This window comes from Leptomonas pyrrhocoris (genome assembly GCF_001293395.1).
Source record: "Leptomonas pyrrhocoris isolate H10 chromosome Unknown, whole genome shotgun sequence".
NCBI classification, from domain to species: domain Eukaryota; phylum Euglenozoa; class Kinetoplastea; order Trypanosomatida; family Trypanosomatidae; genus Leptomonas; species Leptomonas pyrrhocoris.
In genome coordinates, this window is record NW_015438394.1 from 72,985 (window position 1) to 97,878 (window position 24,894).

General features: G+C 55.8%; 8 protein-coding genes across 12 annotated transcripts; all 8 read right to left on the reverse strand.

Moving 5' to 3' along the window:
- Window positions 1-1,475: 1,475 nt before the first annotated feature.
- Window positions 1,476-2,039, reverse strand: ABB37_09986 (hypothetical protein; the record flags this gene model as incomplete). Its single annotated transcript, XM_015809673.1, has 1 exon — window positions 1,476-2,039. One exon carries the CDS (start codon window positions 2,037-2,039, stop codon window positions 1,476-1,478), a length of 564 nt encoding a protein of 187 aa, XP_015651713.1.
- A 1,579-nt stretch (window positions 2,040-3,618) lies between these two features.
- Window positions 3,619-6,406, reverse strand: ABB37_09987 (hypothetical protein; the record flags this gene model as incomplete). Of its 2 annotated transcripts, none has more annotated exons than XM_015809675.1 (1): window positions 3,619-6,406. In XM_015809675.1, the coding sequence occupies exon 1, from the start codon at window positions 4,258-4,260 to the stop codon at window positions 3,619-3,621; it is 642 nt and encodes a 213-aa protein (XP_015651715.1). In that variant the 5' UTR covers window positions 4,261-6,406. The 2 variants fall into 2 exon arrangements, with proteins under 2 accessions (XP_015651715.1, XP_015651714.1); XM_015809674.1 differs by having other exon boundaries at window positions 3,619-4,407.
- Window positions 6,407-6,863: 457 nt separating this feature from the next.
- ABB37_09988 (hypothetical protein) lies at window positions 6,864-7,596 on the reverse strand (the record flags this gene model as incomplete). Of its 3 annotated transcripts, none has more annotated exons than XM_015809678.1 (1): window positions 6,864-7,596. In XM_015809678.1, the coding sequence occupies exon 1, from the start codon at window positions 7,422-7,424 to the stop codon at window positions 6,864-6,866; it is 561 nt and encodes a 186-aa protein (XP_015651718.1). In that variant the 5' UTR covers window positions 7,425-7,596. The 3 variants fall into 3 exon arrangements, with proteins under 3 accessions (XP_015651718.1, XP_015651717.1, XP_015651716.1); XM_015809677.1 differs by having other exon boundaries at window positions 6,864-7,587; XM_015809676.1 differs by having other exon boundaries at window positions 6,864-7,583.
- Window positions 7,597-9,512: 1,916 nt separating this feature from the next.
- Window positions 9,513-13,027, reverse strand: ABB37_09989 (putative zinc finger (CCCH type) protein; the record flags this gene model as incomplete). The annotated part of the gene is made up of 1 exon (XM_015809679.1): window positions 9,513-13,027. Exon 1 carries the CDS (start codon window positions 12,024-12,026, stop codon window positions 9,513-9,515), a length of 2,514 nt encoding a protein of 837 aa, XP_015651719.1. The 5' UTR covers window positions 12,027-13,027.
- Window positions 13,028-14,011: 984 nt separating this feature from the next.
- Window positions 14,012-15,519, reverse strand: ABB37_09990 (putative protein phosphatase 2C; the record flags this gene model as incomplete). 2 transcript variants are annotated; one of them, XM_015809681.1, is made up of 1 exon in its annotated part: window positions 14,012-15,519. In XM_015809681.1, the coding sequence occupies exon 1, from the start codon at window positions 15,203-15,205 to the stop codon at window positions 14,012-14,014; it is 1,194 nt and encodes a 397-aa protein (XP_015651721.1). In that variant the 5' UTR covers window positions 15,206-15,519. The 2 variants fall into 2 exon arrangements, with proteins under 2 accessions (XP_015651721.1, XP_015651720.1); XM_015809680.1 differs by having other exon boundaries at window positions 14,012-15,507.
- Window positions 15,520-16,499: 980 nt separating this feature from the next.
- On the reverse strand, window positions 16,500-20,596 carry ABB37_09991 (putative Serine/threonine-protein kinase; the record flags this gene model as incomplete). Its single annotated transcript, XM_015809682.1, has 1 exon — window positions 16,500-20,596. The coding sequence occupies exon 1, from the start codon at window positions 18,018-18,020 to the stop codon at window positions 16,500-16,502; it is 1,521 nt and encodes a 506-aa protein (XP_015651722.1). The 5' UTR covers window positions 18,021-20,596.
- Window positions 20,597-21,558: 962 nt separating this feature from the next.
- ABB37_09992 (hypothetical protein) lies at window positions 21,559-23,147 on the reverse strand (the record flags this gene model as incomplete). Its single annotated transcript, XM_015809683.1, has 1 exon — window positions 21,559-23,147. The coding sequence occupies exon 1, from the start codon at window positions 23,008-23,010 to the stop codon at window positions 21,559-21,561; it is 1,452 nt and encodes a 483-aa protein (XP_015651723.1). The 5' UTR covers window positions 23,011-23,147.
- Window positions 23,148-23,704: 557 nt separating this feature from the next.
- On the reverse strand, window positions 23,705-24,548 carry ABB37_09993 (putative mitochondrial hypothetical protein; the record flags this gene model as incomplete). Its single annotated transcript, XM_015809684.1, has 1 exon — window positions 23,705-24,548. The coding sequence occupies exon 1, from the start codon at window positions 24,194-24,196 to the stop codon at window positions 23,705-23,707; it is 492 nt and encodes a 163-aa protein (XP_015651724.1). The 5' UTR covers window positions 24,197-24,548.
- Between the last annotated feature and the right edge of the window lie 346 nt (window positions 24,549-24,894).

The window sequence follows — 24,894 nt, forward strand, 5'->3', positions numbered from 1 at the left end:
TATATATATATATATATATATATAGAGAGAGAGAGAGAGAGAGAGAGAGAAACTTGCCGGCTTCCTTCTCCCTCCATGCGTTACGCGTCTCCGACCGTTCTTCGTCTTCCGCTGCACGGCGCAGAGGAGGGCATTCGAAAAGATAAAATGAAATAAAAACACGAAGTAAACAACAAACACACGAGCGCTGCATAAAAACCCTCCTGCACAACGCGGAGTTCTCTCCCTTCCTTGTGATGCCGCCGGTGCGCATACCGACACACTCGCTGGGCTGTCCTTCTTCCTCCGAAAGGGAAACGAAAAACGGGTGTTTCGACGCTGCGTCTGGGCACAAGGAGCTCATGGGTGTATGCGCATTTCACAGAGGCTTTTGGTTTAACGGAGAAAAGCACAAAGGAGGATTTTCTACTGTCACGGCTAGATTTTTATGATCAGGCAAGTGTGTAGTTTTCCGGCCGCCACGCCGGTCTTCAACTTTTCTGTAGAAGCCGTCTACGCCCCTCTGCACCCCCGGCTTCTAATTTAACTATAACAAAGAAAAACAGGGACAAATTGATGTCAGGTGTGAGAAGAGCAGAACAAAAAAAGCCACGCTCACGACTTCGCACGATTGGTGTCGCACATCGAAATACAAATGCGTGTATATAAATAGCTTGCTCGTCTACACCATAATAGATAAAAATAGCAATAAAAACATTTGCTCCGACTAATAACAATAATAAAGAAACGCACAACTGAATTTTAGTGTGATATATATATGTATATATATATATATATATATATATGCTAAACAAACAAACAAAGGAAGAAGGAAAGCAGTTGTCGAAGAGCACTGAGATCGTTGGACATGGTGGTGTCCTCCTTGCTCTGTGCTGCATCGGTGGAATAGAAGGACGGCGCACGCTGCTCCTTTCGACGTAGGTGGTGGTAACAACAGTGGCAAATAACACAGTTATGATGCACCGAAGCGCAGTTAATTTTAAAGAGAAAAAAAGGGTGCACTTGAAGGTAAAGAGAAACTTTTTTCTGTTCGTATTTGAGGTTTTTGTTTTTGGTAGTGCGCCTTGGCAGTTTCTCTGCGATGGAAAGGAAAACAAAGCAGAGTGGCAATAATGATTAAAGACTTTTTTGGTAGGGGCTGTATTCGAGGAAGGGGAAAACCAACAAGTGTGTCGTCGCTCGGCATTCACTCGTGTGAAGTCCTCGCGCCGTTTCGTTGCGACCTGTTGAGCCTTCCCTCTTTTGGGAGGTTGTTTGTCTGCTTGTTTGTTTGTTCAGGTTCTTCTTGTTTAATGAAGATACTATAAAGAAATAAAAGAACGTCGGTTTCCGTTTTTCGTGAATTTCTCGACGGCCCAGTTTGGCAGGCAAGAGAGTTGTCCCTCGCACGCAGCACGAGAGCGTCTGCGACGGCCACGGCAAATGACATGCACACGCACTAGTAATGCCGTTACGTGAGTACACACACACGGTGCTCAACAGAGAAGAAATACTTTTTCCAAAAGAAAAAAAAGGATTCTACCTGTGCGACACATCCTTTTCAAGTGCTCTCCCTCTCCTTTCTTGACTGTCAAGTGCAGTGGATATGCATCTGTTGCTTGCGGATATAGTGCGAAACAGGGAGGCAGGGGGCTGGAGAGATAAGAGCGGCGAAGGAAGGACGTTGTTGAGCGCCAACGCGCCGATGCTGTCCGAGCAAACGACTTGGGCCGAAAAAGAAAACCGCACGCATCGCGAGAAGCGAGTCGGCGCCGTCCCCACCTCAGCCCCGCCTCTCTACACCGCACGAATACGCACCGGCACCGCGTCGTGTGCGGCAGGAGAAGGAGAGGGGGATCGACGAAGGGGCCGCAGACGGCTCGCCACAACGGTGAAAGCGCAAAGAAGAGAACGAAGAACAATAAGAGGCAACAGTCGGAACTACAACAGTCGGTGAAAGGAAATTGAAAAAAGGAAAAATAGAAGTGCGGTGTGAATAGGGACAGGATGGGCGGGGCGGGGCGCGCACGTACGGAAATGGCACAGTTCTGATCGTGCATTCTTGAAAATGGAGAAATAAAATAAAAACCCGAGCTCAATAACAGCAGAACGCCGAAACATGAGAAGTGGATGCGACTCGTAATGCAGCGCAGGTGTGACGACGAGCCTCGGCGTCAGAGGAAGAGATGGAAAAGACTTTGCACACCAAACAACTCGTGGTGCTTTGCGTGCTTGATGACTCGCCGAGCCGGAACCTGCGTGACATGTCCGTCACGCGAAGAGCTCTCTCATGCACCGCCGATACTCCGCTTCGTGCCTGCACGGCCATATTGATACCAAAGTGAAATCCATGCAAGCACGGAACGCGTCTCAGCACGTCCAGGCGTGCATGAGAAGCGAAGAAAACGGCGTCTGCAGGGCGGCCAGCACAGATCCGGTCACCCTTGTCTTCCCATTTCTTTCCTCCTTTGCGCGCAGGTCGCACCTCGCTCCGCAGAGCCGCTCCACCACTCGCATCCTCATTCGCAGTAGTCGGGAGCCACGTCAATAAGAGAGAAGCCCAGGCCACGACTGTGTTCATTTTCGTGAATGCGTATGTGTGGATGTCTGGAAGCATCTGCCCACCCGCCTGTGTGTTCCGCCGCGCCGTCGATGAGGCCTCATTCACGGGACACACACGCCGCCTTCGCCCTGCTGAAAGGGGCAGCGATAAGCCAACACTGGCTTCAACCGTTGCCGCTGACAGCAGGAGAAACAACCGAAGGCAATGAAAGCACTGAAAGCAGCAAGAAGAGAGAAAAAAATGCTCTGTGCGTAGTGAATTATAAAAAAGAAAGAAAGGAGTTTACTTACATCAGCGCTCTCCTCGTCCCAGCGAGGAGACGAGTGCAAACGAACATAACGCACGTGACGGTGTCGCTTCGCGTCCTCTCCGATCCGTTCCGCAAGAGTTCCAAGAGTCGCCACGTGAAAGGCCGCACACACGCACACCGTCACGCTGATAAAGTAAAAACAAAACCTCAGGAGAGTGCCACGAGTGAGTAGAAGACAAAACGAAAAGAATCTCCCTTCAACGCGGTCGGCTGCCAGCCTTGCTGCTTAACACGCTCGCCGCTGATACAAGCCCAACGACGCGCGCCAGCAATCTGGCCAAGCTGGAAGGCGAAGAAGAGAGGGGTCTCAATGGACTCCGCCCGTGAAGCTCATCGCGCATACACATGCAAGCAATCCTTTTCACGGTACAGCAGTTCAGCCCTTCCATTTCGATGCGTGGTCGTGCGTGCGCGCAAAACGGACTACATCCATAACCGTCGTCCGTCGAGTGCGCACTTGGAGAAGGCAATCGAAGCGCTGAAACGCCCAATAGTTTTACTTCGCACTTCCTCACAACTCTCCCCTCTTCCCGCACGTGTCTGGCGGCAAGGGGGCGCCCACGCGACGCACAAACCGTGGTTAGGGGGGAAGGCAAGAGACACAAGACAATAGTTAAGAGAAAGAAAAAGAAAAAGAGAAGAGGAAAAGAACGACCACACGGAGCTCTCGAACTCGGCAAGGCTTTTGATTTTGTTCTTTGTCACCTCGGGACGTCAAAACTGTAGAGATGGCAGTGTCATGAGCTGTTCGACTGCACCGAAGGGTCTACGCGCACTGCGGGATGCGGCCCGTCATTCCGTAGGGGTTGTGGCGGTACTTGGAAGGCTGGCCCTGGCTGCAGGTCGCAGAGAAGCGGCAGGCGCAGTACGGAGTGTCGTGCACGGGGCTTCCGCTCAACCCACTCACGTGCGCCGCCTCCGCACGGTACGTGTGCGTGAGTTGCTGCGTCGGGTAGCCAAACTCCGCACGGCTGGCATCGCTGTAGCACGGATCGTACTGGCGGGCGCTGTAGGGTGATTGATACGTCTCGTTGCGCGTGTTGTGCTTCGGCAGCGAGACCATCACGGTGCGGCGACGCTGGCGCACGACGGGCGACGTCGGGGAGGTCGGCTCCGACACCGCCGCCGGCTCCGTCGAGACGCTGCCGGTGAAGGAGTTGGTGGAGACGGTGGTGGGTGTCGTGATCGTCGCCTCCTTCACCTCCACCGGCGGTGCGCCGTCCAGCCGCTGCAGACCGGTCGCCTTGAGCACCTCGACGTTCTTCGATTCCGTCTGCAGCTCCTCTTCGCCGTGTGCGAAGGCGCAGCGGTCTGCGTAGGGGCACGCCTCGCCCTTCAGAAAGAACTGGCACAGGCTTGTCTTGTACTTCGACGGCTTCACTTCAGCGTGCTTGTTGGCCTTCGGCATCTCCGCAGTTTCTTAACAGACAGGCAGAAGTAAACAAAAGAGAAACAAAAACAAAAGGTACTTGCGTACAAGTACGAGAATTTTAAAAGAAAAAAAACGGTTTAAATGAAGGCTTAAATAAATTGACTTGAAAGAGCGCAAGAGACCTGGGAAGAGAAAAACAATGTTTTACGCGAGAACGCGGTGAGAGTTGGAGGGACGAGGTGGGCAGGGACGATGAAGGTGTTGATGCATGTGTGTTATCACGGCCCTGCAGCACTTGTGCCATGGCAGAGGCAAAGGAAAGGAAGGACAATTGAGCCGACGGTAGAAGTCTACCGCGCAGTCAAAGATTGCTTCCCGTTGTGGGCGTGGCATCGACGATGATGCGAAAGTACCACCCATCACACACACACACACACACACACACACACAGAGAGAGAGAGAGAGAAGAAGCCGTGGCGGCTCGTACAGTCCTCATCGCTGATGCAGTCTTCTTTTGTATCTCAGTTCTTCGGCGCAGCTTTCTTTTGAGCTTTGCCACATGAAGCACTCAGCCGTGCTTACAAAAAGGAAACAAGAAAAGAGAGAAGGAGAGAAGCAATCACACACGCCACTTACGTGGGTGTGCACCACGCATGGTTTGTGCACGAGTGGGAGACGAAAGTACAGACAAACAAAACTAAATAAAGAAAAACTGAAAAGGAGGAAGAGATGAACGAGAAAAGTCGGTCAAGAGGAAGAAGGAAAAACAAAACCTCACGCCTCGTCTTACAACGGCGTTGGGCCTCATCTGCTGTACAAAAGCCGCGCTTACGCACTTCTTTGGTTCGCTGCACAGACAGGTGATTTTGTTCCTCTTCCGGTTTTTTTTTTAAGTTACGACCATCTCGGTGCATTCTCGTAAAAAATGTTCTCTTCATTGTCTCCTTTCTCTTCCACCACTGGCGAATCAGCTCGGGCACAGGCAGGCAGAAGTTTCCGTTCACGTTCCTGTTGAATGACGCAGGCCCCGTCGGGGAACCGAATAAGACAAAAAGAAAGAGGAGGCCTTCAAGGATGTGTGCGAGTGTGCGTGAACGTGTATAGCTTCGGCTGACGCTCTCTAACGCGAGCTCTCTTCGAACGCCGCACCAGAGAGGTGTTTCGCGTTCCGTCGTGCGATGTGCTTGCGGCGCATCGGCGCACAACGGTGTTCGCCGGCCGAGGCCGGAACGGAGAAAGGCAGACATCAGCACCGGGCAAAAAGAAGAGCCAGTGGACAGCGAAGACGACCGTAGACATTGCTTATATATTTAAAATAGAAAAATAGAAGACAGGTGTCACACAATCGAACATATTACGAGTTTTTGCTGAGGGAGAATCTGGCTTTCAGTGAAAAGAGTAAAAGGACGGGAAACAAAAACTTGAAAGCAGAAGAGGAAACCAAGAACAGAAATAGAATGAGGAGTGGCAGAGGCGAAGCTTACGCGACAGCAACTGCCAAAGCCCCTCGAACTTCCCACGAGTCCTCACCAGTAAAAACGGGTTAAATAATAAAAATAAAAATAAAAGAGAGACATAAAAAGAAAGTGAAAAGGAGCCTTTAAAAAGGGGAAAAAAACTTCGAGACACAATCGTGTGGGGTGAAGTCATCTGCGAGCACAGAAAAACCCAAGGACAGAATGCGGTGCAGCAAATGAGCGTCCTCCAGCGATGTACGAAACAAAAGAGATTTTTCCTTTTATAGAAGCCGTAATCAAAGGCCAACACTATTGTTTGTTTCGCCGCTTCTTCTTTTCTTCAGCTTGATGTACGAGGAAACACTTCCTTTCGTTGTTCTTTTTACTGTTAGTACTTTCTTCATTTTAGGGGGCGGAACGGCGGTATTCGCGTGACGTGCGACAACATCGTGGGGTAATGCCGCTAAATGCGTGTTGACCGTGCCCGCCGCACTCATCAACGTTTTGCCCATTTACCGCCCTTTTCAGAGGGGCACTTTATTTCTCTCTTTTTCAGTTCCTTTCATGGCCGTTATCTGCCACGTGTGCGTCGAACCATCACCGTGGTCGTTGGTGGAGGGGCACGTCGCCGTTGCAGATTTTCCTTCCGCTCGTTTCACTTCAGGAAATCAATATGAAGTTCAGAAATATAAACATTTTAGTATCATCGCGGAGAGGAGAAACTCTGAGAAGCATCACAGAAGAAGGGAGGAGGAACATCAGCAATAAGAGTAGTGAACAAGAAATGTGCCTTAGGCCGCAGCCCCTTGAGCCGCCTCGCGCCCCCAACTCGCTCACCGACAAACATGGACGTTCCCCGCACGACACAGCACAGACTTCCTGCCAGCGTTGCACAACACCACGAGTGCTCTCTGTGCGGCGTCAGCAGCACACACCAGAAAGCACGTCCACAAACCCGCGCGCAGGTGAAGGTGTCTTCGTACGTGCGCTGCGGAAACGTGAGAGAAAAAGCGCTCGAAAAAAAGAAAGCAAAAGGCGAGAGAGCACAACAACGGAAAGAGACCGAAGAGAAGAAGAAACGCTGTCTGCCGGTGACGCGTTGGATGCCGACAGGAGTAACGAGGCACGCTTCCTCCTGCCAGCCGGTGAGAGACGGCAAAGGCGGTGATCGCGGCGGCACGCTCAACATCGACAACACGTCGTCGTCATCGTCGTCGTCGTCGTGCTTGTGCTCGAGGAGGCGGTCGTCAGCGTTCGCGGCCCGCCCTGCAGCTTCGCGAGGTGCAGACCAGCGAGGTGCAAGGGCACAAAATGCATACCCTCGGCCGCGGTGGTGCTGGTGGAAAGCCCCATTCTGGTCGGCGCCGCTGCCTTCTCGGCGGGGGGGCTGCTGGACAAGACTCGGTACTCCACTGCGGCAGGAGTGGAAGGCCGGAGAGGCAGCAGGGGAGGCAGCGAAAACAAGTTGCACATGCAGTTCGCCTTATCGAGGCAGTAGCATGGGTGGGGCTGGGTGGTGGCGGCGATGAAAGGCGTAAGGCGCAGCGAGTTAAAGAACTCCGCGCTCGGCACGTCCTCCTCGCTCTCTGAGTCGTTCGAGGAGATCTGTTGATGCTCGGTGGTGCTGTCCATCGAGACGGCCTTCACATCATCCAGGAACTCGAGCACGGAATGCAGCTTCAGCGGGACATCGTCCGTGAAGTCCTCGTACTCCTCCTCGACCATGAAAGCACGCGCTGACATGGGTCTCCTCCTTTCACTGTACCTTCACACTGAAATGCCCCTTTCGTGGTAGCAGAAATATAGAAGAGGAATCCAAAAAAAAAACACAGAAGAGAACGCGAGCGTCAACAAGAGCTGGTTCGAAAACTCTAATGAGATCTAACGGTTGAGACGCGCGTCTGGCTGGGTAAACTTCATGCACGTGTTGGCAATAGAAAAAGGAAAGAGAAAAAGTGGAGAGGAGGAGAGGAGGAGAGGAGAAGATTACGCAAGGGTGTCACGGACAGGCATGTGTCCCACGTAGCGAGGCTCTCTTCGTGTGAGGTCCATAAAGGGGCGATACTTACTGCAAAAGTGGAGAACATATCGATCACCTTGAAGGTAGCGCAGCCGAGCATCTGCTCTTGCAGGAGTGTGGCTTCAGCGCCGTGAATCCGCAATGCACCGTGCAAGGCGGTGTGGTTTCCTCGCGTGTCGGCGAGGTTACACAGCGCACTTCTTTAACTGTTGCTGCTAATCCTTTTCCTTTATCCATCCCCAGCCGTGATCACGAAAAGACGGTGTAGTTAAACCAAAACACAGCGCAAAAGGAAACCTCCGCCAGAAGACGGGGGGAATACAGGGCCCGCAGCACACGCAGCAGCGATCCACGCAGCACGAAGACGGAAGCCGAGGGCAGAACGACACCGCAGAAGGAAGAAAAAAACAAAGAAAATGGTTCGGAAGAAATGAAGAGAAAGAGGAAGAAAATATGAAAGAGAGGGAGTTAATTCGCCAAACAGTGAACTTAGTAGGAAAGAGGACAAGCCGCACACACACAACGGATACAGAACAACGGGTGAGGATATTTTTTAAATACAGAAAAACAGAAGAGATAGCGGCCTCAATGAATCGCTTCCCGTCTCTGCGCAACAACCAGAGCCTCCAAGGCGCCCTTAACAAACAGACAAACACCCAGAACAGAAACGGCACGGCACAACAGCTTTTCAGAGTGCAGCAACGGAAGAAGAGAAAGTAGAAAACAAAACAAGGAAAGAGAATTCCATGACCAGCAAGAAAAAAGAATACCGCAGGAAAGGTACAAATCAGCACGCGTGCCGACTGATAGAGAGCGTGTGTAGATGGCGGATACACACAAACGAATGCGCCTCGGACAGTGGATTTCAGCTCCACTCTCCCCCTTCCGTTTTTGGGAGGAAGGCTACAAGTAGTAGCAGCTGCCCTCGTGTTTCAGAGGTTTTGTTGCTGCCACACGTTCAACCACCGCAACGCCTCCGCACGACTCAACGCAACGCCACCGCACGTTGGATAAAGCACCCGCTTTATCGCAAATTGCGGGTTAATAGAGAGAGCCTGGAAATGGCCCACGACAGCAGCAGAGCACAGCTCCGTTGGAAGTTCATCAGCAGGGGCAGAGAGAGAGTGTGTGTAAAGAGAAGGGCCATCGTTGCCGGTGCTCCGCTGCGTTATCGCAACCCGCACGCACCGCAGCAGGCAGACGCCTCTTCTCTTTGCCGTAGATGGCACAGGAGAGAAAGACGCGCGCGCGTATCTCATTAAAGAAAAAAAGAAACAAGTTTTCAGCAACAGACGCAGCGCTGAATAAAACTGTTATCTGCTTAGAAAGAAAGAAAAACCTCCCCTTCCGTGTGCTCGTGGCTCAGCTAAGAGGTTCAGAGAAGCTACACCACAGGCACCTCCTTGCTCCAACTGCGTCACTGCGCCGCTACCGGACTGTACGCCCCCACGCACTCGCCTCGGTCATCACCATCCTGGAAATTCTCGTTCATCAAAAACAAAAAAGAAAAAGGGGAACAGGGAGAAGAGCTTTATCAACTTTTATTCACCGTTTCCGTGCAGGCCAGTTCGCTTTACAGCGCCTTCGGCGAAGTCCGCCGACACAACACAAAGAAGATGCACTGCGCACGGGGAGAAACGCCATCACAACGCATCGCAAAGGCAATACAAGAGGAGAGGTGAAGCGGCCAGCAAAGCAGACCGAAGGAAGTGCAGCTCCCATACGAGTAACAGCGACGACGAGGAAACCCCCTCCCTCCTGAGCCAACTGCGGTGATGAGCAGCTACCCCCAAGTGTGGTTCATCACGCGTTTAAATGCAGTACTCTGCATCATCGTCAGAGGCCTCCGGTGTGAGGACGGAGTGCTTCCTGCGGCCTGGATTGAAGCGGACCTCGAGGCCCAGGTCGGGGTCGGTGCCGGTCGTGGTCGGACTCACCGGACTCGCCGCACACGAAGGCGCCTTCTCTACCGCCGCAGCCGGTCCGTCCGACATGCCGTTCGACGGTGTCGACGCCGTCTTACTGCTGTTGGTGCCCGCAGCCATCGTCGCTGTCGCTTTGCCGTTTGCCGACGTGATGTACACCAACGTATTCTTCTCGGCGCAGTAGAGCAGTACCGAGTCCGACTCTGCCTCCGCTGCGCAGCTGCTCTTGAACTGGTTTGTCATGACCGGCGCCCGCCGCTTGGGAGGAGCGGGCCTGCCGCCTGCACGGGAGACTTGGCATATCACCGTCGGCTTGCGTTTGCCTTCAGTGGATGCAGCCGCATTCGGCCGCGTCTCGCCCTCCGTGAGAACGGGCTTGCAATTCAGCGCCGACGTCACCGGCCGGCTGGCTTGCGGGAGGTACGCCGTGCTGGCGGTGGAGGTGGCCGCAGTAGCAGCAGCAGTAGCCGCAGCGGAAGACGAAGTCCGTGCCACTGCTACTGGTGTTGGTGTGCCTGACGTAGTTGACGCCGCCTTGGCTGGGGGTGCGATGAAGGGCGCCCCCCTCTCCTCCGTCGTCACGGCGCTCTCCTCCTTCGCCGCTTGCAGCCACCGCTCCAGTGCCCCCGTCCAGTCAAACTCCACACCGGAGCTGACGTCGTCGTCGTCACGCGCCGTCCCGCGCGGACGCACCAACTCGTCGAGCGGGATGGCGGTGTAGCTCGAGCCGCCGATGCCGAGGTCGGACAGCAGGGCGTTGTAGTCCCCGCCGCCGCGGCCGTCGTCGGCGGTGGGCAGCGTGGAGGCGGCGAGAGAGCTGCGGGTGCCGCCCGCCGGGCCCCAGAGGACGTCGCCGACCGTCTTGCCGCTGCCGGCGCTGGAGAGATCGCCGCCGCGGCTGTTCAGCGGGATGTGCACAATGGTGGGCGGCACCGGCGAGGCCTTGAGCTGCTGGAAGGAGCTCACTGCCGCGGCAACGGCAGCAGCACCACCCGAGCCGCTTGCGGCAGTGGAAGAGGCCCCAGCAGAGTGCGGCTCCGCGCGGGAAGAGGAATTGGAGTGTGGCGTTGCGCTGCCCTCCTTGCTCACCGGCACCGGCGACGCCGGCTCCACCGTAGCCTGTGGATGGTAGTTTTTAATGTTGCTCGGCACCACGAAACCACCAGAGCCAGACTTGTGCGGCACCACTATCAATCGAGGCTGCTGCTGTTGCTGGTGCAGTGGGGTAGAGGGCGAAGTGGGGCCTTCACCGCTTCTGCGTGGATCGGAGGTGGGCGTCGCAGTCGCAGCAGCAGCAGTAGCAGGAGTAGTCGCATTAGTAGTGCTATTCGTCGTCGTCGCCGCAGCCGGCGTCGGCGAGCCATTCAGCCGCACACCCGCCGCCGCCATCAGCCCGTAGACGTACTGCGGAGAGGCCACCTCCGCCGGTGCCGCCGACGTCATGTTCGACGCGTGTCGGCCGTGTGAGTGCGCCATCGTATTGCTGCTCACGACTTGCCGCGTGGGCTGCCTCAACCGCCGCCGTGACTCCTCACCGGCGCCGCCGTTGTTGTTGCCGTTGAGGCGGGGGCTGCTGTGCACCGGCTGGTTCAGCGGCATCGGACTGTTCAAGGTGGAACTCTGCGGAGTCGGTGTCGGCTGCGGAGGCCGCGGCGGGAACGTCGGTGGCAGTGGGACCGTCGCCGGGTACGGCATCGGGCTCTGCATGTGCGGCACGACGTTGATGGCGTGGTGGTTGTTGTTGATGATCGAGAAGGGGTGGTTGCCCACGGTGGGAATGTAGCAGGGCATGCCCGACAGCGCGGGGATGCCGCCGTAGGCCATGCTGAGGTCCCCGTAGAGAGCGTAGGTGGATGGGGGAGGAGGGGCAACGGAGAGGTTGTACGCCGCGGACGGCATCGGGCCGTGGCTCTGCATCGGCAGCGGCGGCGGCGGCAGCGTTTGACGTTCACGCTGCGGTCGACATCGAGCGTGCGCCGCGGCCGACTTCCCGCCAGGGATGTTGTGCGTGTTGCCGCCCATCACGGCTGCACCGCTCGGGGCATCCATTCTATTTTTCCTCGCCTTGCGCTTCGCATTGGCGCCACTCGTGTCCTGAGGACCGTGTTTGTTAATGCCGCCGGGACGGTGGTGGTTGGGGTGATCTGCCGGCCCGCTCCCCTCCGCGTCGTGCTCGGAGGCCGTCGAGCTGGCGGGCGATGACGTTGCCGCCGTCGTCTCCGGTGGAGCCGTCGCCGCGGCCGCCGTGCTTTCTTTTGGCTCCGCCCGCAGCTCCTCGTCGCCGTGGGCGAAGGCGCACTTGTCGCCGAACGGGCAGCCCTCCTCGCTGATGAAGAACGTACACATCGACGTCTTGAACTTGGAGGGCTTGACGATGTCGTGGCGGCGATTTTTCGTCATGTTTGGGGGCTATTTGGGAGGGGGGGGGGGACTTCGTTGGTGGCCGTGCGAAAGATGATGCGTTGAGACGGTCGATCAACAACAGCCGCGACGGCGCGTACGCGAGCGCGGAGCAGAGAAGATATCGCGCAGGCACACGAAGAGCGCGTCTCGCCTGACCGCAGCCACACGCGCACGTTGAATACGGAGAAAAAAGAGAAAAGAAGAATCAAAGACGAAGAGAAAACACAGAAAAGGGTCGCGGCCGCTGCGGTGGTACTGTGGAGGCGGCAACAGATGCGAAGTGCTCTCGTCACCCAAACCGGCGCTTTTCCCTCTTGCTTTTCTTTAAGCTTATGCCCAAAGAGCAACGCAGCGGAACGCAGCAGGTGCCTTGGTTGGGCTCGTCGCCTTGCTTCACGAAAAGGGATAATGGAATATATAAATAAGAAGGAAAAGAGAAAGAGGACTTTTTATATGATGGAGGCGTTTTCCTTACTTTTCTTTCCTCACCGCCAACAACAAATTAAGTTTTCAAATGCGACTTCGTGCACGCCCTGCCTCTTCTTCGCAACGTCACCGCTGCTGAGGTGTGTGCGCCCGTTGCGGAGAAAGTGGGGAGGAGGGAGGTCTTCTCTCCCACGTACTGCTCTCGTCTTTCCACCGATGAATTATGGACTTCGCCTACCGCAGCTTCGAGTGCCCCGCACACGTGCCGGTGAAGCGAAGGAAAGAAGCAAAGAAAAGGGAGGTAAAAGAGCCGGATAAGCTGTGAAGCGCGTTGACGTGCACACACACGCACGCATTCGCCAGGTTAGTCGGAAGGGAACTCAACCGCAAATACCAAAGAAAAGAAAATCAGAGGTGAAACCAACTGATTGGGGGGCAGAAGGGGGTAGTATCTGTCAGCTTTGATCACTGACAAGTAGAAAATAAAGATATATATATATATTTATGTGTAGGCAAGTCACGTTAAAAACGGATGCGCCAACAGCCTTTGCTTTCCCTTCTTTGTAGCAAACTGCGACGTGAAATGAGAAGGTGTTCGGCGCAAGATAGCGAGTGCCGGTACACCAAACGTACGTGAAGAAAAGGAAAATAAAAGGAAAGTGCGACGTTGGACCATACGAGAGGAGAAGAGGGAAAAGACAAAGAGGAGGCGAAGCGGGGTCGAATAGGCGTACGAGTGGTGGTCAACGAGCATGAACTGTCCGTACCCGTTGCCTCGTTGCGTGGCATGAGAGAAAGCGACTCGGGTTCGAGGGTGAACCCGAAACGCAAAACACTCGCAGACGGAGTTGCAAGAAGCCGCGTTCAGGTCCGACAATCCCCGCGAAAACGGAGCCAGAAGTTCCGCGCAACAAGCAGCGCTCCTCACCCGGACGTGACGACGTAAGCAACGGAGGACGCACCACGGAGAGGTCGGCAGGGCCGCGCGTCTCCCACGTCGCGCCGCGAAGACGGTGGATAGCAGAACAGAAAGACGTCGTGAGTAAATTTTGAGCTTCGTTAAAAACAAAAAAAAAGACACTTAAATTAATCTTGCAGAGTGGCTTTTCGTTCTTCTACTTACTTAATCTTCGAATGAGCGATTTCTTCCTGTTAAAAAATGAAAGAACAGTTATACTCGCGTAAAGAGATAAAAAAAAAAGTACAAAAGAAGGAAGCGGACGAGAGAGAACCCTTTGCCCTCCTACGCCGCACACGCGAGACCAGCGTCCGCGTACGGTCCCCCTTTTTCTTTTCGCGGTTATCTTTTGCGCCCCAATCGTAACGTATGCGCGTCCACGCCGCTTTGCTTTTGTTGTCTCCTCCTTTGAAATGGAGAAAAGAAAAGAAAAACCGATGCGATGACCCGCCTTAAGCAAATGTGCGCTGCCGCCACGTCCGCCGCAGTTTCTTCGTTTCCTCTCAAATAGAACAACCGTTACCGCATGATTTCCATTAAATTTGAATCCCTCCCCTTCCTCTCTCCCCTCTCTCTCTCGCACCATCTTCTCCGTCCGCTACTTGAAGTCCACGATCATGAGGGTCATGTTATCGGTGCCTTCCGCCGTCGCCGGCCCACCCTCCGGCGCCGCACCGGCGAGGCACCGGTCACACACCGCCTTGCAGATGTCCACGTTCTCCATCCCGTCCGCCTTCTTGCCATTGATGAAGCTGATAAGTTCGTCGTTGCTCAGCACATCGAAGATGCCGTCACAGGCGATCACCACGTACGAGTCCCCGCCGCCGCGCTTCGTCGTGATGACGCCCGGCACTGCCACTACGAGCTGCTGCTTTACGTCCCGCGTCGCGTCCTTCTTATACACAAAGTCGCCCATGGCACGGCTCATGGCGAGCTGGCCGTTGACGCGGTTGTCTCGCACGAAGCCGCCAGCGTCCTCGACGCGGGTCTTCTCCACCTCCACGTCCGGCTTGTGGTCGTACGAGAGGTCGAAGGAGGCGATGTCGCGGCACAGCACAGCGCGGGAGTCACCGACCCAGGCGCAGGTGATTTCCTGCGGAGAGACGTACACCAACACGGCGGTGCAGCCGGAGCCGCCCTCGCCCAGCGCCGTCCGCAGCTGCTCGTCTACTTCGAGAAAGGCGGCCTCGTAGTTGATGTTGTGGTGGTCGTCGCCGTCCGCGCTGGCGTGCTTCGCGAGCGCCGTGGTGAAGAAGTCGCCCGCCAGCTTCGCGCACTGGGCACCGGAGTGGCCGTCGAAGACACCGAAGAGACCCTCCCTACCCTGTTCATCGCCCCCAGGGAACGCCACGTTGATTAAGTGGGCGTCTTCCATCTGCGCACGCCAGCCCTGCATCTCGCCGACGGCGACGTCGAAATGCGGATTGCTGGTGATTGTCTCGCTATGGAAGTCCGTCACGGGCGTGGTGTTGAAGGGGCGCTGCGCCGCGAGGAGCTCGGAGAGCAGCCGCTGCAGCTGCATATTCTTCTGCCGGTTCAGCAGCGCTTTCTCCACATCATTACTCTTGCGCTGATCCGTGAGGTCGGCGTGCTTCTTGCGGTGCTCATCACGGAGCTTCGCCTCACGCGCCTCCTTCTCCGTCCGCTCCTTACCCACATGTTCGGTACTCTTCGCCAGCGTGGAGAGGAACTTCTCGAAGTCATCCTCCTCCACCTGCTTCTTCGATTTGCCTTTAGTCTTGTTGTTCACATGGCCATTGTGCTTACTCGCGTTCTTGGCTTTTGGTGGCATCGTGCAGCGTTTGGCGTTGTTTTGCGAGTAGGATGGGGTTGGAAGTAGCAAGTAATTGAAAAGGCAGTCAGGTGAACTCGGTATGGAAAGAAGAAAACAAAAATGCGAAAAACAATCGGGCTCTAGCGCCGCAGCAGTGGCTGTTGGATGCAAAGGATGGGGTGCGTATGTGCGACTCCCAGGTGAGTGAAAGGAACGGCGTGTGAGTGTATAACCGCGCGAGCAGAAAAATACGAAAGGAGGAGTAAGACAACAAACGACCAAGCCGACGTATGGAGGAGAAGTGAAACTACTAGGTGTTCTGTTCGAGGAGCTGAGTGCGGCAGACAAAGAAGAAAAAAGGAAAAACATATATCGAGGGAGGGTCAGTGAAAGGGAAAACACCATACCTACGGAGGGAGATGGACGACGGGGAGAGACGGGGTCGTGAGCAGCCACGATGCACCTCTCTTCTTCCTCCTTGAGGAGCGCGAGCACTTCAGGCGGAGATGCCTCGAGTGAATGGCAAGACGACGAGGCACACCGAGGCGAGCGGGGGATGTAAGAAGATCTCCAAAAGCTGCTCCTGCTCCTGTCAGAGCAAGGAGGAAAAGGAACGTTAATGAAGTACTACGGGCGTGCCCGTGCCCCAGCGGCTTCGTGGCGTCACCCCATTGACTTGAGAGAGCACGCCAAGACAGCGGATCGATCAGCCGAACGAAGCGTTGACGCCCAGTGACACCATGTGCCTGCTCGGACGGACCCGTTCTTGCTTGTGGTGGTGGTTGGTTGCTAAGGTGGATCGATGGCACATAACGATTCGCATGATCGAGAGATAAAACGAGGGGGAAATGGCACGAGCGCAAGCGAGATCCAAATCAAATCAATAATAAAGGAAAAGTTCAACCAACACAGGGAAGCCAACAACGCGCAGCAATAGGGGAGGGAAAAAAGAAAGCACACTTGCTGAATCAGCACTACGGTGACACGGCTGTCACGGGAACAAGAGGGGAAATGTGGAGCTCCAGTCTGCTTGAAGGTAACGTGAAGGTTAAGCGGCACGACGCGGAAACCAAAAACATGCAGAACGGATGGAGCACCGAGCACACCGGTGCAAAAGCAGGAGGGAGGGAGCAGAAAGGAATCCGCATCACGGGCGGATTGGGCTCACACACCTTGCAGACGCTGCACAGCCGTCACCACGCATCACCACAGACAACGCCGCACGCAAGCAAGGAAATAAGAAAAGCGCACGATCCACTTAAGGACGGGCCACGCGTGCTGGGGAGGCAACGCCGCCACCTGCGGCAGCGCACTACTCCTCTGCCGTTAGAGGCGACCCGTCAGAGCCGTTCTTCTTGGCGGCAGACCGCGAAGGGGACGGCTGTGGTTGTGGCTGTGGGTGACTTGGTTGCTGTGGGGGTTGCTGGGGAAGGGTACTCTGCTGCTGGCGATGCTGGGCCTCGCGCTCCTGTTGCTGCATTAAGTCCGACATGTACAGCGGCATTAGGAAAGGGTGCTGCAGCGCGTCTCGGCAGCTCATCCGCTCCTCCGGCTGGTAGCGCAGTAAGCGAGCAACGAAGTCGAGGAACTCGCGGTAGGACTTCTCGTCGTGGCCCGGTGTGTCGAGGCGGCGGCCGCGGGGGCCACCGGTGGCGACGCCGAGGACGCTCTCGAGGCCGCGCCGCTCGGGCACCGGCTCCTTCAACTGAAACCCTGCCGCGAGGCTGCCGAAGTAGAAGCGGCTGGCCTTGGGCGACGCTGCGATCATCTCCGCCGGAACGGGGCCCAACGTGCACTCGAACTTGGACAGCTGCGCGGCTTCGGTGCGGCCGTCGAAGAGGGGGACGCCAGTGTGCAGCTCCACCAACACACACGCCAACGACCACCGGTCAATGGCCGTGCCGTACTCTAAAAACAAAATTACCTCGGGACTGCGGTAGAAGCGGCTTTGAATGTAGCGGTGGAAGCGCTTGACGGTGTAGCAGGCGGAGCCGAAGTCGATGAGGCGAATGCCGCTGCGGTTTTGGTTGCGCAGCAAAATATTCTCCGGCTTCAGGTCGCAATGAATAATAGGGTGCGGCTTCTGCGACTCCAGCTGCAGCAATGTGTGAGTGAGCTGGTAGGCAAACTTCCGCACGAGGTCCAGGCTGACACCGTTAAAGCGCGTGCACTTGATCAGCTGGTACAAATTAAAGCTCAGCAGCTCAAACACCAGCACGAGGTGCCCCTGCCACTCAAACACCTTCAGCAGGCGCACCACGAGGTGGTTCAACGCCTGATTCTCGTTGACGCGCAGCAGGATGTCCAACTCCAGCTTTGCTTGGCTGCGGAAGCTCGAGCCACGTCGCGTGATCTTCATCGCCACCGCCTCCGACCGCTTCTGGTCAAAGCCTCTAATCACCGTGCCAAAGCTGCCCTTGCCCAGCACCTCCTGCGCGATGTACCGCTGGAAGATGACCTCGCCAGGGAGGAACACGTAATGGCCGTCCTTGTCATCGTAGCCGTTGTTGTACTTGGGACCGGGCGACTCCAGTCGTCGCTGGGCGCAGTACTGCGCGTTGACTAGCTTGTACAGCTCTAGCAAATCGGCGCTGAGGGCAACGGCCGGACGTGCGTAGGAGGCCGCGGCCACCGTCTCGTCCGTCTCCGCCTCCGCCCCGCTGGAGGCGCCACCGTTGTGGTGGTGGTTGTTACTGCTTCCTGCTTTGGCGGTAGTGGAAAGATGCGGCGGGGGCGGCGGGGGCATCGGCGGGAGCGACGGGCCCGCACCCGAAACAGAAGTCGAAGCGGCAGTGGAGGAGGAAGCGGCGGCGGACTGCAGGGGCGGCGGCATGGCGCCGTTGCTGAAGTTTAGCCACGTATGGCCAGCCGGCTGCCCGGCAACCACAGCAGCAGCAGCAGAAGTAGTAGTAGTAGTAGTAGTAGTAGTATTAGCAATATTAGCAGTAGTAGCGGTAGTAGTAGATGACGAAGTCACCTGCGTCGAATCCCTCGTGGCTGCAGCAGCGCCGTTGCTAGGCGGCGAAAACGCGGAGGGTAGGGTCTTCGACAAAGAAGGGACCGTCGTGGCGGCAGCGTACACGCCGCTGCTGCTGCTCAACGTATTGAAATTGCTGTTGGATGTCGCGGTCGTCGTAGTTGCGGCAGTCGGCGGTGGAGCTCCACTCGTCACTAGTGGCGACATCGTCGCGGGAGGTGTGGTCTCGCTGGTCGGCAGCGCGTTAACGCTGGCGCTGGACGACGACGCAGCCGTCTTGGAAGTTGCTGACCGCGCCGAGTCCGGGCGTGTGGCGGCGTTGATGGAAGGGGGGATGGCGAGGCCGCTCCCAGCAGAGGGGTCGACGTAGCGGCCAGGGCCCCCGGCGCTGCCTCCTGTCGGTCCCCCTGCCGGCGCACGCGCGCTGGACAGGGGGGAGGGGCGGGAACGCATCGCAGCCGCGGAGGAGGGAGAAGAGGAAGAGGAAGGGATAGCGGTGGCCGCTGAGGCAGCAGCACTGCTCTGTCCTCCACTGCTGCCAGACACGCGCAGCGAGGGCGCTAAACCCGCTTCGTACACGCGGTGGTCACGTGCGACCATGACCGGCTCTCCTGCCGCGGTCGGCTCGTGAAGAAGCTTCGCCGGCGTCGTCTCTGGCAGGCGCCGCTCAGCGGATGCGGATGACGAGGGCAGAGCGCGTGGAGGGGGAGCGGCGTGCGTGCTCTCCGCCTCCCCCTCATTCTCGTACGGCGCGTTTGCGTCGACGCCCGTCTTCTGGTGCCCAAAGACGGCGGGCTTGGCTGAATGCCCCGATGCCACTCTCGCAACGTCGGACATTTTTCCTCTGCGCAGTGCCGCGGACGGGGGGGGGGGGGTCACAAGAAAGGAGGAGGAAAGCAAAGCCCCACGATCCGGTGCTCCCAGCACAGCTGCAGGGTCGACAGAGGAAACACAAGCGTTCCCCAAAGAAAAACGCAGGCGCGGTGTGTACAGAGAATGATAATAATAAAGGGCGGAAATGGCGTCGCAGCACAGCGCAGCAGCGGCGGGGTAGGTGACGACGGTGCCGAGAGCAACACAAGAGCCTGTGTCAACGCACAAAGGAAAATGATAGACAATGAATGGAGGGAAAACGAAACGAAACACAAGAAAAGGAAAGCAAGACAGAGCGAGCGAGCGGAGTGCGTGCGTGTCTTTCACAGCCGCTGCGAGTGTACCGAGTTGCGAACTGCCAACGCAGCAGCGAGGGAAATGGAGGAAGAAGAAAAAGAGTCGTACAGCGGCCCGGCAGCCAAGAGCCTTTTCCGTAGCGTACAAGCCTGTCGCACGGTGTAGACGTATTCGAGAAGCAAGAGAAGAAGAAAAAAAACACGCAGTGGCTAAAGCGATGAGATGGAAAGAAGAGTAACAAAATCCGCGCCTTCTTTACTTCGATGCAACTGCCCGTTACGAACGGGCACGGGCGCGGTTGGGTGCGATGGACGAAAGGAAAGACAAGAGAAAAGGGCAAAAGAGCCACAAAGAAAAAAAACACCGTGATCGCTGCGGTTTCGCACGAGAGAAGGGAGAAAGGAGAGGTGGTGCAAACACTCGTTTTTCCTTTATTTATTAGCCTTTCACTGTTCGGGTCAAAGGAGTGTGTATAACCTCACAAAAACGTACGACACACGGCCGGCGACGACAAACTATATATATATATATATATATATATCACGCACCTGCCTCCTTCTTCTGCTCTGGCGTGTGAATGAGGAAAAAAAGAGAAGAGAGTTGAATACAACCAAAACGCGACAGGTTGCGCAGCCGCTGGGGACGCGTTGTATTACCCACGAATTAAGAGAAGAAGAAGAAAAAAAACGAAAACAAGTGAGTGCGCTCAACGTATTTTCACTCACTAGCAAATACAGAAAAAAGAAAGCTTAAAAATACAAATATATATTTGTTTCTAATGCAGCAAGTAGTTGCTCGTTGTGTACGTGCTCTCTCCCTCTCTCCCCCTCCCTCTTGAGCCACTGCTCAACTTCTTAGCTGTATTTTTTTTTCTCTTACTCCAGCGTGTGCTGTCACGGGTCCGCTTCCCATGCAAATACACACCCGAGAGAGGTATGCGTGAGCTGAGCTGATAAGGGCAGGTGAGGCACAGTACTGCACGCCAATGAAAAGGATTTGAATGGCCTCACGTCGTCCTTATTCTGGGTTAAAAAAAAAAGGATGTAGTCGAAGCCCGCACACGTGCACACCTCAATTCCGAAAAGAAGAAACGAAGAGAAACAAGTAAAGGTATATAATATTTTAGTAGAGATGTTAGACCGCGGTGGTGAGAGAAGGAGACGAAATAAGGATGAAAACCGAGAGTAGAACAAGAAAGGAAACAGACAACAGGAGAGGTCTGAAGCCCTTCGACTGCGTATATATTCACGTCGTTAAATCCCTGCGTAAAGCATCGGAGTTTGGCGTACGTTTTAAAGGTGTAATGGCGATGAAAGCGAAAGCACCGTAAACGCCGATGTGCGGGTGAACGTTGGTGCGAGCGTTGTGAAGAAATAATAAGAAGAGGCAGCGCAAAGGCAACGAGAAGAGCAGGAAAAGTTTGTTGTGACTCCTTCACACATCTTAGTCGTCTACGCCGCGAGCCTTCAAGATTTAGAACAAGACGGTCACCAGCACCTTAGCAAAGGATAACAGCTGCATTCGGGCTGACTTAGTCCACTCGCTTCCACGTTTGAGGAAGCGCTGCGAGGAAACGCAGCGGCAAAGCAGCCAAGACATTCTTGGAGATGCCCCTACAAGCGACTCGCAGCGAAAAAAAAGCCAGCTTCGCTACCGGTACACACTTCGATTGACTCTTTCCTTACTACATTTATTAATGGATAATCATGCAAGCGATCACCGGGGGATAGGAAGGAGGGGGAAAAGACGGACATCACAAACAAGGGAGTAAAGTGAGGAAAGCGCGACGTCGATTTGCAACGCGCTCGGCGAGAACATAATTCATATATATATTTTAAAAAAAGAAGAAACAGCGGCTGAACAGCAAACCATTTCAGCATCGCAGTTCGAAGTGATTTCCTGAAAAAAAAAAAAGGAAATGGAGGAAGAGAGAGAGAAAAGCGCGTGCTACATTCGGAGCTCCGATAGGTGGAGGAAACAGAGATGTACACGGCGCGCCATCTCATCGTTTATAAACTGTAGCAATAATAATAAACTACAGTATAGTGTATACAGAAGGCACAACAAATGTAGCAGAGAAAAAAGAGAAAGAAGACATCAAGCATGCAGGGGTGAATCGAATCCTAGTAGTACGCCCGCAGAACGCGACAAGATTTGTCAACTACCGACAGAAGTGCAGGAGACTCGGAAAGCAGCAGAATGAAGTTGTATAGGAAAGAAGACCTCACACGTACAGTCGGTCACGTCGTCGGTGCAGGACGATACCCAGCGACTCCGCCGTTCGTTCAGCATCTCGGGTAGCGGAGGAGCTCTGTGTGTGGTGGCCCTGTGGTGAAGAAAGAGGAGGTGCGGAGGAGGTCGGCGGCGCCGCCTCGTCAGCGCTGGCGGATGCGAGGATGCGTGCGCACTGCCGCAGCATGTACTTGAGCACGTTTACATTAAACAGCGGCGTCGGCGGCGCGGTGGGGCGGTCGGCGTCGTCGAGGGCGGACCGCACGCAGCCGATCATCGCACAAAGGCGGTCGTCGACGTCGCGTCTGTCGCACGCTTCACGCGCGCAGCGCACACGCAGGCGCCGGTGTGCGTCGGACAGCGTCTGCACCGTGCGTGCGAGGCGTGCAAGCTCATCGTTGGTGCTCTCAGCACACGTGGATTTCGGTGTGGGGTTACGGAGGCGATCGTCTGAGCTGTCATCGCTACCCTCGACTGTCTCGTCGTCGATCATTGCATGCACGCTCACATACACACCCTCGCCGCAGAAACTGACATCGTCGTCACGCGTTGCAGCTGCGTCAAGGAGGCCGTCGGTGCGCGGCACGGAGTTGGCGGGTGAAGTCGTCGTGTTCGTCGGCGAGCTCCTCAAAGGAGTTGCCCTTTGCACTGACTGCTCGTGGCACGCATCCACGCCTCCGTCGCCGCCGCTGTTCGCCGCCTCTGCAGCAACGTCCACCGCCGAAGCTACCGCAGAGCGTTCAGGTGGTGTTCCCTGGACGCCCACCGTGGCACCACCGGCATTGAGGCGCAGGTCATGGGGAACTGCAGTAGGCCCAGGAAGTGTGTCCACCACATCAGTGCTCATTAGTGCAGTGCTGCTGCTTGCAGGGATGAGGTCACCGTCGACTTCGCCGTCAAAGGAAAAGCTTCTGCGGGTCGCCGCGGACGCCTCCGTCAGCGACACGTCCGCGGAAATCCCTCCCTTGATGAGTGACACGAAAGGCGATGACAACGGCAGAAAGGGTGCTGCGCCCTCTGGAAGGGGCGGACTGTCACACGCACTTTCGGAGGCGGCGTCGAAGGAGAAGGGGTGCGATGTGCGCCGCATCAGCTGCGTCGCGTGCAACAGCGACGACTGTAGCGCCGCAATGCGCTCCTGCTGCTGCTGAATCACGTCCAACAAATACCGCTGCGAAGGCGACAGCAGACCGGCAGGGAGGGAAAAGGCAGTCGACAGCTGCAGATCGTCGTCGCTGCGTGTGGTGTGGCGGTTTGGTGGGGTCAGGGGAGAGAGGGAGGTCAACGTCACCGAGGACTTTTCAGCGGGGACGCCGCCACGGTAGTACGTCGCGGGTAAGTCGGCTACGACGGTGTGTGGCGTAGTGACATCGGTAGAGGAGGAGAGGACGGGTGAAACCAAGGCGCTGCGAGCAGCCGCGACTTGAACACCGCCGCTGTTCATGCCTTTCAGATATCAACAAAGTAAAAGGACGAAAGAATGTGGAGCGCAAAGAAAAGCGCTGAGTTCATTTGGCAAGTTAAGAAAGAAGAAGGAAGAGAAAACCCACGCAGCACCACAGAGTTATCCGCAGGCTTTTCTTGAAGAACCGAGCACGTATGACAAAACACCAACAGACATGAGCGCGGAAAGAAGAAAGGAAGGAAGGCGATTCTCAAGCAGAGAAGGAGCCACGCACTGGTGAAAGCACTTACTACACTAAAATGGCGCGCTTAGCGATGGAAAAGGATCGCGAACGGCGCGTGCAGTTATTCCACGTGCTGCGTGAGATTGCGTGGAAGCGGCCCTGCCCACTTGTGACCCAGTGAGAGCCTTGGTTTTCACAATCCCGGCACCGAAGTGAGGTGCGGCTGTTCCCGCAACCCCAAGTCCCCTTGGTGGGCTGGATCGTCCCCGCGACAGCAAGACGGGGAGCGAGCGAGCGCGAGAAAGTAGAAGGGAAAGACTCCCAACGGCGCCAAGGCACTTCTTTTATTTCCATCCTTTTCTGCTGGCGTTGATGGCGTTACTGCTGCGGTTTAAAGTGTTGAGGCCCGCAACGTAATAGCTCACTTCCCCTCCGCAAAGAGAAGAGTTGATAGAGAAGAGACAATAAAGGCAAACAAAGAAAGAACGCAGCCAATGCGGCCATAAACGATTACGGCTGCATCGAGGCGGCACGCTTCACAAAGTCGCCGTTCGGGTCCGTAATCCAGCCCACCGCCGGGTACTTGCTGCGCAGCCGCTCCTCCCACTCGTGCAGCGTCTGCAGATGGCTCGGCGCCAGCGTTGTCCAGTCGGCGTTGATTTCATCGCGGCTGACCACCACCTTGCCCAGCTGACGCGAGCTGTCGCAGCCCGCAAAAGCGTTGTAGGGCCCCTCCGGACCGTACCAGTCCAGCGACGCGTTGTAGATGACGCCTTTGACGCCGACAAAGGCCTCCGGTTTCGTCTTGCCGTCGTACTCGGCGAGTTCCTCCACCGTGTATGCGCGTGGGACGAAGAGGTTGGCGCGCGGCTTCTCCGTCAGTCGCTCACGGCTGCGGAGCTGCAGCCGCAGCAGCAAGGTGGCGATGAGGCCGACCACAACGCCGACGACGATGGCCATCGTATTCACCTCGCCTCCCTCCGTCACAAGAAGGCTTGCCATGGCGTTATATTTAGACGGGGGTTTAAAGAGGGGGTATAGAAGGTGTAGAAAGTATATTTTCTGTTTGCTTGGCTTCACTTTTCCTCTTCTTTTTGTATTTATCCAGGAGCACTGGAGATTCGAGACGCGTCCACGACAACAGTGTCGCTGTGCGGAGTCGTCCTGGCAAGCTGCAAGCAACGGGAGAAGGCGGCAACCACAAATCGTGAGGGGCGGCGTCGCTACAGACCTCAGAGAGACACAGCGCGGTAACGCAAGGTGCGTAGAAAAAAGACAAGGCACGGAGGGAGAAAAACAGAAAAAAAAACAGGGTAATGGTGGAAATAATGATGACACGATTGCGGCGCAAATCTTTCGCGGGAAGGGAGGAAAAGAGAAGAGGAAGAGAAGTCGTAGAACGAGGTGAAGGGTGAGCTTTTCGGAAAAGGTGGAGTCGCGTGAAGCCAGCTACCTGGCTTGTTCGCTTGATTGCCGCGATGCGGTGCGGTGCGACAGCAAGGGGGAGCAAAGGAAAAGTAGACTTGTCCGTTCGTTCCGCAGGTGGAGAAAAAAAGAAGAGATACGCGTGTCGTGTCCATCGCTGTGTCGTCATTGGCCGAACCCTCCCCTCTCGACCCACGGTACACGCAGCGGCAGGCCACACCGTTCGATACGAGTTCGTTGCTCTTTCGGTACAGCAACACGGAAGAGAAGAAACA